The sequence below is a fragment of the Mizuhopecten yessoensis genome, unplaced genomic scaffold (genome assembly GCF_002113885.1).
Source record: "Mizuhopecten yessoensis strain PY_sf001 unplaced genomic scaffold, ASM211388v2 scaffold7743, whole genome shotgun sequence".
NCBI classification, from domain to species: Eukaryota; Metazoa; Mollusca; class Bivalvia; order Pectinida; family Pectinidae; genus Mizuhopecten; species Mizuhopecten yessoensis.
In genome coordinates, this window is record NW_018407200.1 from 113,663 (window position 1) to 133,060 (window position 19,398).

The 19,398-nt window shown below is 41.3% G+C and overlaps 1 protein-coding gene across 2 annotated transcripts in view; it reads left to right on the plus strand.

The window, feature by feature from the left end:
• Window positions 1–6,858, plus strand: part of LOC110454266 (lysine-specific histone demethylase 1A-like) — a 30,479-nt gene extending 23,621 nt beyond the window's left edge. For both annotated transcript variants that reach the window (XM_021503693.1, XM_021503694.1), the window contains exons 15-18: window positions 1,326–1,528; window positions 2,031–2,273; window positions 4,228–4,309; window positions 5,238–6,858. In XM_021503693.1, the coding sequence (XP_021359368.1) occupies window positions 1,326–1,528; window positions 2,031–2,273; window positions 4,228–4,309; window positions 5,238–5,452 (743 nt within the window). In that variant the 3' untranslated portion in view covers window positions 5,453–6,858. The remainder of the gene's footprint in view (window positions 1–1,325; window positions 1,529–2,030; window positions 2,274–4,227; window positions 4,310–5,237) is intronic.
• Window positions 6,859–19,398: the final 12,540 nt, after the last annotated feature.

Consider the following 19,398-nt stretch of genomic DNA (forward strand, 5'->3'; position numbering starts at 1 on the left):
TCTCTCACGGGTGGGCGAGTACTGCACCAACGAGTCTCTCACGGGTGGGCGAGTACTGCACCAACGAGTCTCTCACGGGTGGGCGAGTACTGCACCAACGAGTCTCTCACGGGTGGGCGAGTACTGCACCAACGAGTCTCTCACGGGTGGGCGAGTACTGCACCAACGAGTCTCTCACGGGTGGGCGAGTACTGCACCAACGAGTCTCTCACGGGTGGGCGAGTACTGCACCAACGAGTCTCTCACGGGTGGGCGAGTACTGCACCAACGAGTCTCTCACGGGTGGGCGAGTACTGCACCAACGAGTCTCTCACGGGTGGGCGAGTACTGCACCAACGAGTCTCTCACGGGTGGGCGAGTACTGCACCAACGAGTCTCTCACGGGTGGGCGAGTACTGCACCAACGAGTCTCTCACGGGTGGGCGAGTACTGCACCAACGAGTCTCTCACGGGTGGGCGAGTACTGCACCAACGAGTCTCTCACGGGTGGGCGAGTACTGCACCAACGAGTCTCTCACGGGTGGGCGAGTACTGCACCAACGAGTCTCTCACGGGTGGGCGAGTACTGCACCAACGAGTCTCTCACGGGTGGGCGAGTACTGCACCAACGAGTCTCTCACGGGTGGGCGAGTACTGCACCAACGAGTCTCTCACGGGTGGGCGAGTACTGCACCAACGAGTCTCTCACGGGTGGGCGAGTACTGCACCAACGAGTCTCTCACGGGTGGGCGAGTACTGCACCAACGAGTCTCTCACGGGTGGGCGAGTACTGCACCAACGAGTCTCTCACGGGTGGGCGAGTACTGCACCAACGAGTCTCTCACGGGTGGGCGAGTACTGCACCAACGAGTCTCTCACGGGTGGGCGAGTACTGCACCAACGAGTCTCTCACGGGTGGGCGAGTACTGCACCAACGAGTCTCTCACGGGTGGGCGAGTACTGCACCAACGAGTCTCTCACGGGTGGGCGAGTACTGCACCAACGAGTCTCTCACGGGTGGGCGAGTACTGCACCAACGAGTCTCTCACGGGTGGGCGAGTACTGCACCAACGAGTCTCTCACGGGTGGGCGAGTACTGCACCAACAAGTCTCTCACGGGTGGGCGAGTACTGCACCAACAAGTCTCTCACGGGTGGGCGAGTACTGCACCAACGAGTCTCTCACGGGTGAGCGAGTACTGCACCATTGAGTCTCTCACATGGGATTTATCATAAAGAAAGCATTGTGTTGATCATAGTTTGCTTGTTACGGTAGTGTAATGCATCTTTGGTTGAAGAAGACTTTCATAAACCTAAATAAAATGTTATGGTGTTATTGACTTTAAGGTGTGGAGGTCGTGGTGAGTAATGCCAAAAACAACACAGGGCCCCAGACACTGAAGGGGGATGCAGTGTTGTGCACACTGCCCCTTGGCGTTATGAAGGAGTGTATCCGTGGCAATGGCCTTAACAGTGTCCAGTTTGTGCCACCCCTCCCAGACTGGAAGTCGGCAGCCATACAGAGGATGGGCTTTGGCAATCTGAATAAGGTAGGTCTATTTTACCAATGAATTCCAACACAGGAACCAGTTTATAACAGAGAGAACTTAACATTGGAAATTTAGGGTGGTGTTCTTTTTATATTTACACAAGGTCATTTGTTGAACAAGTTTATAAGCTATATGAATTGTTATAATAACATGTCCAGTGGTCATATTGGAAGGGGCCCGGGGATAATTTGTCCATCAAATTTCTAAATGACCCATCATTTTTTGTATTGATTGGTCATATGATTTGTCATTGAAAGCCTGCTAAAATGTCAATCTGCTGGAATTCAGCCTAAGTGTGAGCATTATATTCCTTAACCAGAATGATCTCTGCCTTTTAGATTAGGGAAGGTGATTTTAGTTGATGCTCATAACGTGTTACTTTTATAGCAACGGAGTAACAGATTTCAGATGTTTAGGTCTGGCATTATTGAAATGATATCTGAAATGCTGTTAAGATATATTTTGATAATTGTTGTAATGGATTTTCCCACATTTTCCCAAGGTCGTACTTTGCTTTGACCGTGTATTCTGGGATCCAAATGCAAACCTGTTTGGCCATGTGGGCAGTACTACAGCCAGCCGGGGAGAACTGTTCTTGTTCTGGAACCTGTACAAGGCTCCTGTCCTCCTGGCTCTAGTGGCAGGAGAAGCTGCTGCTATCATGGAGAATGTCAGTGATGATGTCATTGTTGGGCGCTCCATTGCTGTCCTTAAAGGGATCTTTGGAAACAATGCTGTGCCACAGGTGAGAGGCAGAAATATTGTTATACTTTCTATGCACTGCCTGGGCAAATCAAAACCAAACAACATAATTTCTTCTTCTGCGGAATATCTTTAAAATACTGTGTTGATTATTTCATGGTATGATTAATGCTACAAAATGATAAAACACATATGAAAACGATCAATAAATCAAAAAAAAAAAGGTAAAATTTTACAAAAAGGCCAAAGTTTTTTCAGTGAGCATCATGAACTATATCAATCTCAGATTACTGCGCTTTTTGGACCGAATAATTTGGTACAATATATCTGTATAAGACAAAAAAATCAAAGAAAATATGTAAAGATCTTCAACATTGGCGTTTTTAATCGGTGAAAGTTCCGAACTATATTTGGTTCAAGTTACTACGCTTCGTATTCCCATACTCTTAAGTGTGTGTGTGTAAGAGTTCCCTTGTCCATCATTGCGTAGTTTCATGCTCGCGACTTGTCCTTGATAAGTTGGCTTCATGTTTTCTTTGTCTCAATGGAAAGTCTCCAAGTAAAAGAGAATGTTGACTTATACTAAAGTAGCTGTCAGCAGCTGTGCCTAACGAGTTTATAGCTTTCCAATGCAACAGCAGCTGTGACTAACGAGTTTATAGCTTCCCAATACAACAGCAGCTGTGCCTAACAAGTTTATAGATAGCTTCCCAATAGAACACCAGCTGTGACTAACAAGTTTATAGCTTCCCAATACAACAGCAGCTGTGCCTAATGAGTTTATAGCTTCCCAATACAGCAGCAGCTGTGACTAACGAGTTTGTAGATAGCTTTCCAATACAACAGCAGCTGTGACTAACAAGTTTATAGCTTTCCAATACAACAGCAGCTGTGCCTAACGAGTTTGTAGATAGCTTCCCAATACAACAGCAGCTGTGCCTAACAAGTTTATAGATAGCTTCCCAATACAACAGCAGCTGTGACTAACAAGTTTATAGCTTCCCAATACAACAGCAGCTGTGCCTAACGAGTTTATAGCTTCCCAATACAACAGCAGCTGTGCCTAACGAGTTTGTAGATAGCTTCCCAATACAACAGCAGCTGTGCCTAACGAGTTTATAGCTTCCCAATACAACACCAGCTGTGCCTAACAAGTTTATAGATAGCTTTCCAATACAACACTAGGTGTGCCTAACGAGTTTATAGCTTCCCAATACAACAGCAGCTGTGACTAACAAGTTTATAGATAGCTTTCCAATACAACACCAGCTGTGCCTAACAAGTTTATAGATAGCTTTCCAATACAACACCAGCTGTGCCTAACGAGTTTATAGCTTCCCAATACAACAGCAGCTGTGACTAACGAGTTTGTAGATAGCTTTCCAATACAACAGCAGCTGTGACTAACAAGTTTATAGATAGCTTCCCAATACAACAGCAGCTGTGCATAACAAGTTTATAGCTTCCCAATACAACAGCAGCTGTGCCTAACGAGTTTATAGATAGCTTTCCAATACAACAGCAGCTGTGACTAACGAGTTTATAGATAGCTTCCCAATACAACAGCAGCTGTGCCTAACGAGTTTATAGATAGCTTCCCAATACAACAGCAGCTATGCCTAACGAGTTTATAGATAGCTTTCCAATACAACAGCAGCTGTGCCTAACAAGTTTATAGCTTTCCAATGCAACAGCAGCTGTGCCTAACGAGTAGTTTATAGATAGCTTTCCAATACAACAGCAGCTGTGACTAACGAGTTTATATCTTTCTAATACAACAGCAGCTGTGCCTAACGAGTTTATATCTTTCCAATGCAACAGCTGCTGTGCCTAACGAGTTTATAGCTTTCCAATACAACAGCAGGAGAAACACACATGAAATGTAAACCGTGTTTAGAATCATTTATGTCTGTACAGCCTAAAGACACCCTTGTGACAATTTAACACTTGGATAAACCTGTACAATTTAGACTCAACACAATTCTCTATGTTGACAGCCTAAGGAGACGCTCGTTACACGATGGAGGGCTGATCCTTGGGCACGCGGATCCTACTCCTATGTTGCAGCTGGCTCATCAGGTAATTATAGGTTACATGCAGTCCCCCTATGTATAGATACCATATAGCAGGATAGTTTTGTGGGAGTGATATTTTTCACAATTACGCAGGTTATTATTATCATTGCGAAAATGTGATCTGCAGAATAATAGGACGAGTTTAAAACAGGCACGAAAATAAACTTCATAACCATAATAGAGAGAAAGTGATTCATATAAAAGATAAGAATTATTTTAAAATAGACTGGAATTATTGTCTAGTTGAACAGAAGTTAGGGAGTATAAGTAAATATTTGGATTTTTATACGAAAGTCAACTGAAGACATTCACAAAAATTAAGTTCCTTCTCTTGTCTAGATTGCGATTTTAAAATTCTTGTAAGTTTAATTACATAACTTAGGGTTAGGGTTGTAAAACTCTAAGCCAGTGTAAATAACCTGATTTATGGTAGGTCCTTAATTCACATTATTTGTATTAGAGTCTGTCATTTTTACAATATTAATTCTTTATTACTAGTTTACATTAAAACGCCCCATGTTTTTAACATAGAGGACATGTGGTTGTCTCCCCTTTTACAGTACACACATAAGGTCTGTACCATGTGTTTTGTGTACAGAATAATACTATGTCCTGGTGTTTTGTGAAAATATGGTAGTTGTCCCTCATCCTGTAGTTAAATACTACTTTATAATGATATTAAAGTTTTACTTTCTACACAAACAATGTTCGTATTTAATGTGTCGCAACGTTTCAAGACTGTCTGGTCTATGACTGAGTGAGCAATTCACTCAGTCACTCATAGCTTGACCAGTGGGTCTTCAAAGGTTGCGACACATTTAATGCGTACATTGTTTGTGTAGAAAGTAAAACTTTGATATCACATATTTCCAAACTGATGAATGTTATTGAAGAAATTACTACTTTTTATATACTGTGTGTTTTATGAACAGGAAATGACTATGACCTGATGGCCACGCCTGTATCCCTACAGCCCGGGACCCAGCCACGCATGTTCTTTGCTGGTGAACACACAATCCGTAACTATCCTGCCACTGTCCATGGTGCACTGCTGAGTGGCCTGAGGGAGGCAGAGCGCATTGCTGACCAGTTCCTTGGAGCTCCCTATGCCCTTCCTACTCATTCCAAATCAGAGCCCAAGACATGACCATCATTATAAAGGTGGTGTTAAGGACCACTCACACAAGCTGGCAGACTTTTTACCTGAATCATATGAGAATTGATTGTACAATGATAGTGACTGGTGCTCGCTGTAACATGGACAGATAGTGCTCACATGATGGAAGTGGCAAAGGATGTCATCAGTACTGTAACATGGACAGATAGTGCTCACATGATGGAAGTGACAAAGGATGTCATCAGTACTGTAACATGGACAGGTAGTGCTCACATGATGGAAGTGACAAAGGATGGCATCAGTACTTTGTGTTTGTGGTTTGTGTCAGTAATTCCAACATTCAAGGTTACTTCAGTGTACTGTGGTTGATGGAACTTTATCTGACATAGATGGGTTATACTGTCCTGATCCAAGTCATTCTTACCACGTATCAATACTACAATGGTTTTACTAGTATCATAGCACAGCTGATATCTAGAGTGGACCAAAGAGTGCTAGATTGGCAGAGCTACAGCTGATATCTAGAGTGGACCAAAGAGTGCTAGATTGGCGGAGCTACAGCTGATACAGGCACCTGGGTTGTTATATAACAGTGTTGTGTCAGACCCTTACAACTTCCCTACTTAGAGCTGTTATCTTATTTATTGCAAGTGTTTTATCAAATAACCTTTTTTCCATCATTTTTCTGAAGTTTTCAGTTTAGATTTATCCGTCTTGGTATTTACTCAATGTAAAATTGCAATGGAAACATGGATCTCACCATGCCCTAATAAAAGTATATAGACCAATTACATACCAAGTGTTTACAGAGAAGTCTCTTTAATGCAGATTCGTTCAAATTTAAAGTGACTTCTTTACGAAATAGCTGGGGTACTTAGACAGTTAAATAGCAAAAGAAAATCTATCCTTTGAAAGCTAGTCAACTGGATGAAGAAAAGCTGCACGAGACCTTAAATATCCCCATCATTTATCACAATACAGAGAAGTATGATTGTAAAACGCTGGAGTATTGGACACCTGGTTATCATTCCTCAAATTAAAATACTGGGCACTTGTCACCTGTCATTCATCAATATTAACCGTAAATGTACATAATTTAGCAATGATCTTATCTCAGCCCATTTTTCACTTTATATTGAGTTAAATTGTGATAGCACTGATTGAGACTAAGCTTCTTTACATCATTTCTTATCAGATATAGTGTAAGTGCACTAATTCATCAATGTGCTTCTGTTAAACATTTGATGATGTGCTGAAATTGAAGTGTGCTAAAATGAGTGTGCTTACAGTACACATTTACTTTAATGAAGCCATTTACATTCATCTTTTGACCACTTACAGTAATTGTTGACTTTTAAGATACCAGCACAAGTAGTAACACATACATGTATTGTGACTTGTAGTGTTTGTCTTACATAAAAATAAATATTTTTGTGGCAAATGCTATTGTTGATTATGTTTGATACTGTGTGTTCCTAAGGTAACTGTTAAATCAAAAAGCCTTATGGCCTTGTGAGTGCCTCCATAGCTAGTAATAGCCTCCAGATCCCTGTGAAATTGTGTCCTTTTAGCAAGAATTAACTCACATAACCCTGTCCTTTTAGCAAGAATTAACTCACATAACACTTTGACCTTGCGCCTCTATAGCTGGTACTAGCCGACATATCCCTGTACATTTAGTAAGAATTACTCACATAACCCTTTGATCTTGCGCCTCTATAGCTGGTACTAGCTGACATATCCCTGTACATTTAGTAAGAATTAACTCGCATACCACTTTGACCTTGCGCCTCTGTAGCTGTTACTAGCCGACATATCCCTGTACATTTAGTAAGAATTAACTCACATACCACTTTGACCTTGCGCCTCTATAGCTGGTACTAGCTGACATATCCCTGTACATTTAGTAAAAATTAACTCGCATAACACTTTGACCTTGCGTCTCTATAGCTGGTACTAGCTGACATATCCCTGTACATTTAGCAAGAATTAACTCACATAACCCTTAGACCTTGCGTCTCTATAGCTGGTACTAGCCGTCATATCCCTGTACATTTAGCAAGAATTAACTCGCGTAACCCTTTGACCTTGCGTCTCTATAGCTGGTACTAGCTGACATATCCCTGTACATTTAGCAAAAATTAACTCGCATAACACTTTGACCTTGCGCCTCTATAGCTGGTACTAGCTGACATATCCCTGTACATTTAGCAAGAATTAACTCCCATAACACTTTGACCTTGCGTCTCTATAGCTGGTCCTAGCTGACATATCCCTGTACATTTAGCAAAAATTAACTCGCATAACACTTTGACCTTGCGTCTGTATAGCTGGTACTAGCTGACATATCCCTGTACATTTAGCAAGAATTAACTCCCATAACACTTTGACCTTGCGTCTCTATAGCTGGTCCTAGCTGACATATCCCTGTACATTTAGCAAGAATCAACTCACATAACACTTTGACCTTGCGTCTCTATAGCTGGTACTAGCCGACATATCCCTGTATATTGAGCAAGAATTAACTCCCATAACCCTTTGACCTTGCGTCCCTGTAGCTGGTACTAGCCGACATATCCCTGTACATTTAGTAAGAATTAACTCCCATAACCCCTTGACCTTGCGTCTCTATAGCAGGTACTAGCCGACATATCCCTGTACATTTAGCAAGAATTAACTCCCATAACCCCTTGACCTTGCGTCTCTATAGCTGGTACTAGCCGACATATCCCTGTACATTTAGCAAGAATTAACTCGCATAACCCTTTGACCTTGCGTCTCTATAGCTGGTACTAGCCGACATATCCCTGTACATTTAGCAAGAATTAACTCGCATAACCCTTTGACCTTGCGTCTCTATAGCTGGTACTAGCCGACATATCCCTGTACATTTAGCAAGAATTAACTCGCATAACCCTTTGACCTTGCGTCTCTATAGCTGGTACTAGCCGACATATCCCTGTACATTTAGCAAGAATTAACTCGCATAACCCTTTGACCTTGCGTCTCTATAGCTGGTACTAGCCGACATATCCCTGTACATTTAGCAAGAATTAACTCGCATAACCCTTTGACCTTGCGTCTCTATAGCTGGTACTAGCCGACATATCCCTGTACATTTAGCAAGAATTAACTCGCATAACCCTTTGACCTTGCGTCTCTATAGCTGGTACTAGCCGACATATCCCTGTACATTTAGCAAGAATTAACTCGCATAACCCTTTGACCTTGCGTCTCTATAGCTGGTACTAGCCGACATATCCCTGTACATTTAGCAAGAATTAACTCGCATAACCCTTTGACCTTGCGTCTCTATAGCTGGTACTAGCCGACATATCCCTGTACATTTAGCAAGAATTAACTCGCATAACCCTTTGACCTTGCGTCTCTATAGCTGGTACTAGCCGACATATCCCTGTACATTTAGCAAGAATTAACTCGCATAACCCTTTGACCTTGCGTCTCTATAGCTGGTACTAGCCGACATATCCCTGTACATTTAGCAAGAATTAACTCGCATAACCCTTTGACCTTGCGTCTCTATAGCTGGTACTAGCCGACATATCCCTGTACATTTAGCAAGAATTAACTCGCATAACCCTTTGACCTTGCGTCTCTATAGCTGGTACTAGCCGACATATCCCTGTACATTTAGCAAGAATTAACTCACATAACCCTTTGACCTTGCGTCTCTGTAGCTGGTACTAGCCGACATATCCCTGTACATTTAGCAAGAATTAACTCGCATAACCCTTTGACCTTGCGTCTCTATAGCTGGTACTAGCCGACATATCCCTGTACATTTTATGTTCCATTTGACATGGTATCTTTCTATAGCTTGTATTAGTTAATATTACATCATTAGCTAACAGTACTGTGCCGTCTCTCTGTATATCTAGAATAGCTCACATTTCCTTGAAACTGTCCTCCGTTAGCAGTTGACATTTTCCACTTTTAAAGAACCATCAATGTAGGTCTGAGATATCTGACCTCTAGCTATGTGGAATATAAACTCATTTAGTGTAGATCTATGATATCTGGCCTGTAGCTAGGTGGAACATAGAACCATCAGTTCAGGTCTATGATATCTGTCCGGTAGCTAGGTGGAACATAGAACCATCAGTTCAGGTGTATGATATCTGGCCTGTAGCTAGGTGAAACATAGAACCATCTGTTTAGGTCTATGATATCTGGTCTGTAGCTAGGTGGAACATAAAACCATCAGTTTAGGTCTATGATATCTGGCCCGTAGCTAGGTGGAACATAGAACCATCAGTGTAGGCCTATGATATCTGGCCTGTAGCTAGGTGGAACATAGAACCATCAGTTCAGGTATATGATATCTGGCCTGTAGCTAAGTGGAACATAGAACCATTCAGTTTAGATCTATGATATCTAGCCTATAGCTGGGTGGAACATAGATCCATTCAGTGTAGGTCTATGATATCTGGCCTGTAGCTAGGTGGAACATAGAACCATCAGTTTAGGTCTATGATATTTGCCCTGTAGCTAGCAGGAACATAGATCCATTCAGTTTAGTTCTATGATATCTGGCCTGTAGCTAGGTGGAACATAAAACCATCAGTTTAGGTTTATGATATCTGGCCTGTAGCTAGGTGGAACATAGAACCACCAGTTCAGGTATATGATATATGGCCTGTAGCTAGGTGGAACATTGAACCATACAGTTTAGGTCTATGATATCTGGTCAGTAGCTAGGTGGAACATAGAACCATCAGTTTAGGCCTATGGTATCTGACTTGTAGCTAGGTAAAACATAGAACCATCAGTTCAGGTATATGATATCAGACCTGTAGCTAGCAGGAACATAGATCCATTCAGTTTAGTTCTATGGTATCTGGCCTGTAGCTAGGTGGAACATAGAACTATCAGTTTAGGTCTATGATATCTGGCTGTAGCTAGGTGGAACATAGAACCATAAGTGTAGGTCTATGATATCTGGCCTGTAGCTAGGTGGAACATAGTACCATCAGTTCAGGTCTATGATATCTGCCCTGTAGCTATGTGAAACATAGAACTATCAGTTCAGGTCTATGATATCTGGCCTGTAGTTAGGTAAAACATAGAACCATCAGTTTAGGTCTATGATATCTGGCCTGTAGATAGGTGGAACATAGAAACATCAGTGTAGGTATATGATATCCGGCCTGTAGCTAGGTGGAACATAGAACCATTCAGTGTAGGTCTATGATATTTGGCCTGTAGGTAGGTTGAACATAGATCCATTCAGTTTAGGTCTATGAAATCTGGCCTGTAGTTATCTGGAACATAGAACCATTCAGTGAAGGTCCATGATATCTGACCTGTAGCTAGGTGGAAAATAGACCCATTCAGTTTAGGTCCTTGATATCTGGCCTGTAGCTAGCTTGAACATAGAACCATCAGTTTAGGTCCTTGATATCTGGCCTGTAGCTAGGTGGAACATAGAACCATCAGTTTAGGTCTTCCCTATCTGGCCTGTATCTAGGTGGAACATAGAACCATCAGTTGAGGTCTACCCTATCTGGCCTGTATCTAGGTGGAACATAGAACCATCAGTTTAGGTCTATGATATCTGGCCTGTAGCTAGCTTGAACATAGAACCATCAGTTTAGGTCCTTGATATCTGGCCTGTAGCTAGGTGGAACATACAACCATCAGTTCAGGTCTATGATATCTGGCCTCTAGTTAGGTGAAACATACAACCATCAGTTTAGGTCTTTGATATCTGGTCTGTAGCTAGGTGGAACATAAAACCATCAGTTTAGGTATATGATATCTGGCCCGTAGCTAGGTGAAACATAGAACCATCAGTTTAGGTCTATGTTATCTGGCCTGTAGTAAGTTGAAAAAAAGAACCATCAATTAAGGTATATGATATCTGACCTGTAGCTAGGTGAAACATAGAACCATCAGTTTAGGTCTATGATATCTGGCCTGTAGCTAGGTGGAACATAGAACCATCAGTTCAGGTCTATGATATCTGGCCTGTAGCTATGTGAAACATAGAACCATCAGTTCAGGTCTTTGATATCTGGCCTGTAGTAAGTTGAAAAAAAGAACCATCAATTTAGGTCTATGATATCTGTCCTGTAGCTAGGTGGAACATAGAACCATCCGTTCAGGTCTATGATATCTTGCCTGTAGCTAGGTGAAACATAGAACCACCAGTTTAGGTCTATGATATCTGGCCTGTAGCTAGGTGGAACATAGAACCATCAGTTCAGGTCTATGATATCTGGCCTGTAGATAGGTGGAACATAAAAACATCAGTGTAGGTCTATGATATATGGCCTGTAGCTATCTGGAACATAGAACCATTCAGTGAATGTCCATGATATTTGACCTGTAGCTAGGTGGAACATAGAACCATCAGTTCAGGTCTATGATATCGGGCCTGTAGTTAGGTGAAACATAGAACCATCAGTTCAGTTCTATGATATCTGGCCTGTAGCTAGGTGGAACATAGAACCATAAGTTCAGGTCTATGATATCTGGCCTGTAGTTAGGTGAAACATAGAACTATCAGTTCAGGTCTTTGATATCTGGCCTGTAGTAAGTTGAAAAAAAGAACCATCAATTTAGGTCTATGATATCTGGCCTGTAGATAGGTGGAACATAGAAACATCAGTGTAGGTATATGATATCTGGCCTGTAGCTAGGTGGAACATAGAACCATTCAGTGTTGGTCTATGATATTTGGCCTGTAGGTAGGTGGAACAAAGACCCATTCAGTTTAGGTCTATGATATCTGGCCTGTAGTTAGGTAAAAAATAGAACCATCAATTTAGGTCTATGATATCTGGCCTGTAGTTAGGTGGAACATAGAACCATCAGTTTAGGTCTATGGTATCTGACCTGTAGCTAGGTAAAACATAAAACCATAAGTGTAGGTCTATGATATCTGACCTGTAGCTAGCAGGAACATAGATCCATTCAGTTTAGTTCTATGGTATCTGGCCTGTAGCTAAGTGGAACATAGAACCATCAGTTTAGGTCTATGATATCTGGCTGTAGCTAGGTGGAACATAAAACCATAAGTGTAGGTCTATGATATCTGGCCTGTAGCTAGTTGGAACATAGAACCATCAGTTTAGGTCTGTGATATCTGGCTGAAGCTAGGTGGAACATAAAACCATAAGTGTAGGTCTATGATATCTGGCCTGTAGATAGGTGGAAGATAGAAACATCAGTGTAGGTATATGATATCCGGCCTGTAGCTAGGTGGAACATAGAACTATCAGTTTAGGTCTATGATATCTGGCCTGTAGTTAGGTGAAACATAGAACCATCAGTGTAGGCATTTGATATCTGATCTGTAGCTAGGTGGAACATACAACCATCAGTTTAGGTATATGATATCTGGCCCGTAGCTAGTTGAAACATAGAACCATCAGTTCAGGTCTATGATATCTGGCCTGTAGCTAGGTGGAACATAGACTTTTTCAGTTTAGTTCTATGGTATCTGGCCTGTAGCTAGGTGAAACATAGAACCATCAGTTTAGGTCTATGATATCTGGTATGTAGCTAGATGGAACATAGAAACATCAGTTTAGGTATATGATATCTGGCCTTTAGCTAGGTGGAACATAGAACCATCAGCTAGCAGGAACATAGAATCATCAATTTAGGTCTATGATATCTGGCCTATAGCTAGGTGGAACATAAAACCATCAGTTTAGGTCTATGATATCTGACCTGTAGCTAGCTGGAACATAGAACCATCAGTTAAGGTATATGATATCTGGCCTGTAGCTAGGTGGAACATCGAACCATTCAGTGTAGGTCTATGACATCTGGCTTGTAGCTAGGTGAAACATAAAACCATTGGTTCAGGTCTATGATATCTGTCCTGTAGCTAGGTGGAACATAGAACCATCAGTTCAGGTCTATGATATCTGGCCTGTAGCTAGGTGAAACATAGAACCATCAGTTCAGGTCTATGATATCTTGCCTGTAGCTAGGTGAAACATAGAAACATTGGTTCAGGTCTATGATATCTGTCCTGTAGCTAGGTGGAACATAGAACCATCAGTTCAGGTCTATGATATCTGGCCTGTAGTTAGGTGAAACATAGAACCATCAGTTTAGGTCTTTGATATCTGGTCTGTAGCTAGGTGGAACATAAACCCATCAGTTAAGGTATATGATATCTGGCTCGTAGCTAGGTGAAACACAGAACCATCAGTTCAGGTCTATGATATCTGGCCTGTAGCTAGGTGGAACATAGATCTTTTCAGTGTTGGTCTATGATATCTGACCTGTAGCTAGATGGAACATAGAAACATCAGTTTAGGTATATGATATCTGGCCTTTAGCTAGGTGGAACATAGAACCATCAGCTGGCTGGAACATAGAATCATCAATTTAGGTCTATGATATCTGACCTATAGCTAGGTGGAACATACAACTATCAGTTTAGGTCTATGATATCTGACCTGTAGCTAGCTGGAACATAGAACCATCAGTTAAGGTCCATGATATCGGGCCTGTAGTAAGGTGGAACATAGAACCATCAATTAAGGTATATGATATCTGGCCTGTAGCTAGGTGGAACAAAGACCCATTCAGTTTAGGTCTATGATATCTGGCCTGTAGCTAGGTGGAACATAGAACCATTCAGCTTAGGTCTATGATATCTGGTCTGTAGCTAGGTGGAACATGTAACCATCAGTTCAGGTGTATGATATCTGGCCTGTAGCTAGGTGGAACATAGTACCATCAGTTTAGGTCTATGATATTTGGCCTGAGCTAGGTGGAACATAGAACCATCAGTTTAGGTGTATGCTATCTGACCTGTTGCTAGCAGGAACATAGATCCATTCAGTTTAGTTCTATGGTATCTGGCCTGTAGCTAGGTGGAACATAGAACCATCAGTTTAGGTCTATGATATCTGGCCTGTAGCTAGGTGGAACATATAACCATCAGTGTAGGTCTATGATATCTGGCCTGTAGCTAGGTGGAACATAGAACCATCAGTTTAGGTCTATGGTATCTGACCTGTAGCTAGGTTAAACATAGAACCATTCAGTGTAGGTCTATGATATCTGAACTGTAGCTAGCAGGAACATAGATCCATTCAGTTTAGTTCTATGGTATCTGGCCTGTAGCTAGGTGGAACATAGAACCATCAGTTTAGGTCTATGATATCTAGCTGTAGCTAGGTGGAACATAGAACCATAAGTGTAGGTCTATGATATCTGGCCTGTAGCTAGTTGGAACATAGAACCATCAATTTAGGTCTATGGTATCTGACCTGTAGCTAGGTAAAACATAGAACCATCAGTTCAGGTCTATGATATCTTGCCTGTAGCTAGGTGAAACATAGAACCATTGGTTCAGGTCTATGATATCTGTCCTGTAGCTAGGTGGAACATAGAACCATCAGTTCAGGTCTATGATATCTGGCCTGTAGCTAGGTGGAACATTGAACCATTCAGTTTAGGTCTATGATATCTGGCCTGTAGTTAGGTGAAACATAGAACCATCAGTTTAGGTCTTTGATATCTGGTCTGTAGCTAGGTGGAACATAAACCCATCAGTTAAGGTATATGATATCTGGCTCGTAGCTAGGTGAAACACAGAACCATCAGTTCAGGTCTATGATATCTGGCCTGTAGCTAGGTGGAACATAGATCTTTTCAGTGTTGGTCTATGATATCTGACCTGTAGCTAGATGGAACATAGAAACATCAGTTTAGGTATATGATATCTGGCCTTTAGCTAGGTGGAACATAGAACCATCAGCTGGCTGGAACATAGAATCATCAATTTAGGTCTATGATATCTGACCTATAGCTAGGTGGAACATACAACTATCAGTTTAGGTCTATGATATCTGACCTGTAGCTAGCTGGAACATAGAACCATCAGTTAAGGTCCATGATATCGGGCCTGTAGTAAGGTGGAACATAGAACCATCAATTAAGGTATATGATATCTGGCCTGTAGCTAGGTGGAACAAAGACCCATTCAGTTTAGGTCTATGATATCTGGCCTGTAGCTAGGTGGAACATAGAACCATTCAGCTTAGGTCTATGATATCTGGTCTGTAGCTAGGTGGAACATGTAACCATCAGTTCAGGTGTATGATATCTGGCCTGTAGCTAGGTGGAACATAGTACCATCAGTTTAGGTCTATGATATTTGGCCTGAGCTAGGTGGAACATAGAACCATCAGTTTAGGTGTATGCTATCTGACCTGTTGCTAGCAGGAACATAGATCCATTCAGTTTAGTTCTATGGTATCTGGCCTGTAGCTAGGTGGAACATAGAACCATCAGTTTAGGTCTATGATATCTGGCCTGTAGCTAGGTGGAACATATAACCATCAGTGTAGGTCTATGATATCTGGCCTGTAGCTAGGTGGAACATAGAACCATCAGTTTAGGTCTATGGTATCTGACCTGTAGCTAGGTTAAACATAGAACCATTCAGTGTAGGTCTATGATATCTGAACTGTAGCTAGCAGGAACATAGATCCATTCAGTTTAGTTCTATGGTATCTGGCCTGTAGCTAGGTGGAACATAGAACCATCAGTTTAGGTCTATGATATCTAGCTGTAGCTAGGTGGAACATAGAACCATAAGTGTAGGTCTATGATATCTGGCCTGTAGCTAGTTGGAACATAGAACCATCAATTTAGGTCTATGGTATCTGACCTGTAGCTAGGTAAAACATAGAACCATCAGTTCAGGTCTATGATATCTTGCCTGTAGCTAGGTGAAACATAGAACCATTGGTTCAGGTCTATGATATCTGTCCTGTAGCTAGGTGGAACATAGAACCATCAGTTCAGGTCTATGATATCTGGCCTGTAGCTAGGTGGAACATTGAACCATTCAGTTTAGGTCTATGATATCTGGCCTGTAGTTAGGTGAAACATAGAACCATCAGTTTAGGTCTTTGATATCTGGTCTGTAGCTAGGTGGAACATAAACCCATCAGTTAAGGTATATGATATCTGGCTCGTAGCTAGGTGAAACACAGAACCATCAGTTCAGGTCTATGATATCTGGCCTGTAGCTAGGTGGAACATAGATCTTTTCAGTGTTGGTCTATGATATCTGACCTATAGCTAGATGGAACATAGAAACATCAGTTTAGGTATATGATATCTGGCCTTTAGCTAGGTGGAACATAGAACCATCAGCTGGCTGGAACATAGAATCATCAATTTAGGTCTATGATATCTGACCTATAGCTAGGTGGTACATAAAACTATCAGTTTAGGTCTATGATATCTGACCTGTAGCTAGCTGGAACATAGAACCATCAGTTAAGGTCCATGATATCGGGCCTGTAGTAAGGTGGAACATAGAACCATCAATTAAGGTATATGATATCTGGCCTGTAGCTAGGTGGAACATAGAACCATCAGTGTAGGTCTATGATATCTGGCCTGTAGCTAGCAGGAACATAGATCCATTCAGTGTAGATCTATGATATCTGGCCTGTAGCTAGGTGGAACATAGACCCATTCAGTGTAAGTATTTGATATCTGGCCTGTAGCTATCTGGAACATAGAATCATCAATTTAGGTCTATGATATCTGGCCTATAGCTAGGTGGAACATAGAACCATCAGTTTAGATCTATGCTATCTGACCTGTAGCTAGGTGGAACATGGAACCATGCAGTTTAGGTCTATGGTATCTGGCCTGTAGCTAGAGGAAACATAGAACTATCAGTTTAGGTCTATGCTATCTGGCCTGTAGCTAGGTGAAAAATAGAACCATTCAGTGAAGGTCTATGATATCTGGCATGTAGCTATATGGAACATAGAACCATCAGTTTAGGTATATGATATCTGGCCTGTAACTAGGTGGAACATAGAACCATCAGTGTAGGTCTATGAATATCTGGCCTGTAGCTAGGTGGAACATAGAACCATCAGTTTAGGTCTATGCTATCTGGCCTGTAGCTAGGTGGAACATAGAACCATCAGTTTAGGTCTATGATATCTGGCCCGTAGCTAGGTTGAACATAGAACCATCAGGTTAGACATATGATATCTGGCCTGTAGCTAGGTGGAACATAGACCCATTCAGTGAATGTCCATGATATCTGACCTGTAGCTAGGTGGAACATAGAACCATCAGGTTAGATATATGATATCTGGCCTGTAGCTAGATGGAACATAGACCCATTCAGCGTAGGTCTATGACATTTGGCCTGTAGCTAGCAGGAACATAGAACCATCAGGTTATATATATGATATCTGGACTGTAGCTAGGTGGAACATATCACAAATATCACGTCGCTCCTAGTTGACACCAAGTTATTGGCCAGTCCGAGATCACACAACTTAACTGCGATGTCCAGGCTTATTTCTGAGAAAATTAGATTGATGCGCTGTCAAGGAATCCAAGATATAACATTCAAAATCCTTTAAGTTCTGCGTTTTACCCATCGTTTTCAGATAAAGTAATTAACGAGGTATCGGCAGTTAATGTGACGTTGATGTTGGACATAATAGATTTTGTTTGTAAACATTGATGAGAGACTTCAAACGAACATGGCATTAATGGTGTTTGGGTTTAGTTTTTTTGTGTGAAGTATTTTATTAATAGATCTAGGTCGGTGGGCTATACGTAAGTCGGTGTAATCACAATCATATGTGGACCCTACAAACTGAAACATACATGTATGAAGCAGGTATTGATCATTCAGAAACCCAGCATACCTAACTAGTGAAACGCTATATTCGTGCTTCATTAGAAATTACTAATAATGTTTTGATAACAACTTTGATGTTGACACTGATATAAAAACGGAGATGCAAGCCGAGACAGATTAAGAGTGACATACTGTGATGTTGACACTGGTTTAGAGGTGATTTACTGTGATGTTGACTCTGGTATAGAGGTGATATACAGAGATGTTGACACTGGTTTAGAGGTGATATACAGTGATGTTGAAACTGGTTTAGAGGTGATATACAGTGATGTTGATATTGATATAGAGGTGATATACAGTGATGTTGATATTGATATAGAGGTGATTTACAGTGATGTTGACACTGATATAGAGGTGATATACAGTGATGTTGACACTGGTATAGAGGTGATATACAGTGATGTTGACACTGGTTTAGAGGGGATATATTGTGATGTTGACACTGGTTTAGAGGTGATTTACTGTGATGTTGACTCTGGTATAGAGGTGATATACAGAGATGTTGACACTGGTTTAGAGGTGATATACAGTGATGTTGAAACTGGTTTAGAGGTGATATACAGTGATGTTGATATTGATATATAGGTGATTTACAGTGATGTTGACACTGATATAGAGGTGATATACAGGGGTGTTGACACTTGTTTCGAGGTGATTTATTGTGATGTTGACATTGGTTCAGAGGTGATTTACTGTGATGTTGACACTGATATAGAGGTGATATATAGTGATGTTGACACTGATATAGAGGTGATATACAGTGGTGTTGACACTTGTTTAGAGGTGATTTATTGTGATGTTGACATTGGTTCAGAGGTGATTTACTGTGATGTTGACACTGATATAGAGGTGATATACAGTGATGTTGACACTGAATCAGAGATGATATACTGTGATGTTGACACTGTTATAGAGGTGATATACAGTGATGTTGACACTTGTTTAGAGGTGATTTACTGTGATGTTGACACTGGTTTAGAGGTGATATACAGTGATGTTGACACTTGTTTAGAGCTGATTTACCGTGATATTGACATTGATATAGAGGTGATATACAGTGATGTTGACCCTGGTTTAGAGGTGATTTATAGTGATATTGACATTGATATAGAGGTGGTATACAGTGATGTTGACACTGGTTCAGAGGCGATATACAGTGATGTTGACACTGATTTAGAGGTGATATACAGTGATGCTGACACTTGTTTAGAGGTGATATACAGTGACGTTGACACTGATATAGAGGTGATATACAGTGATGTTGACACTTGTTTAGAGGTGATTTACTGTGATATTG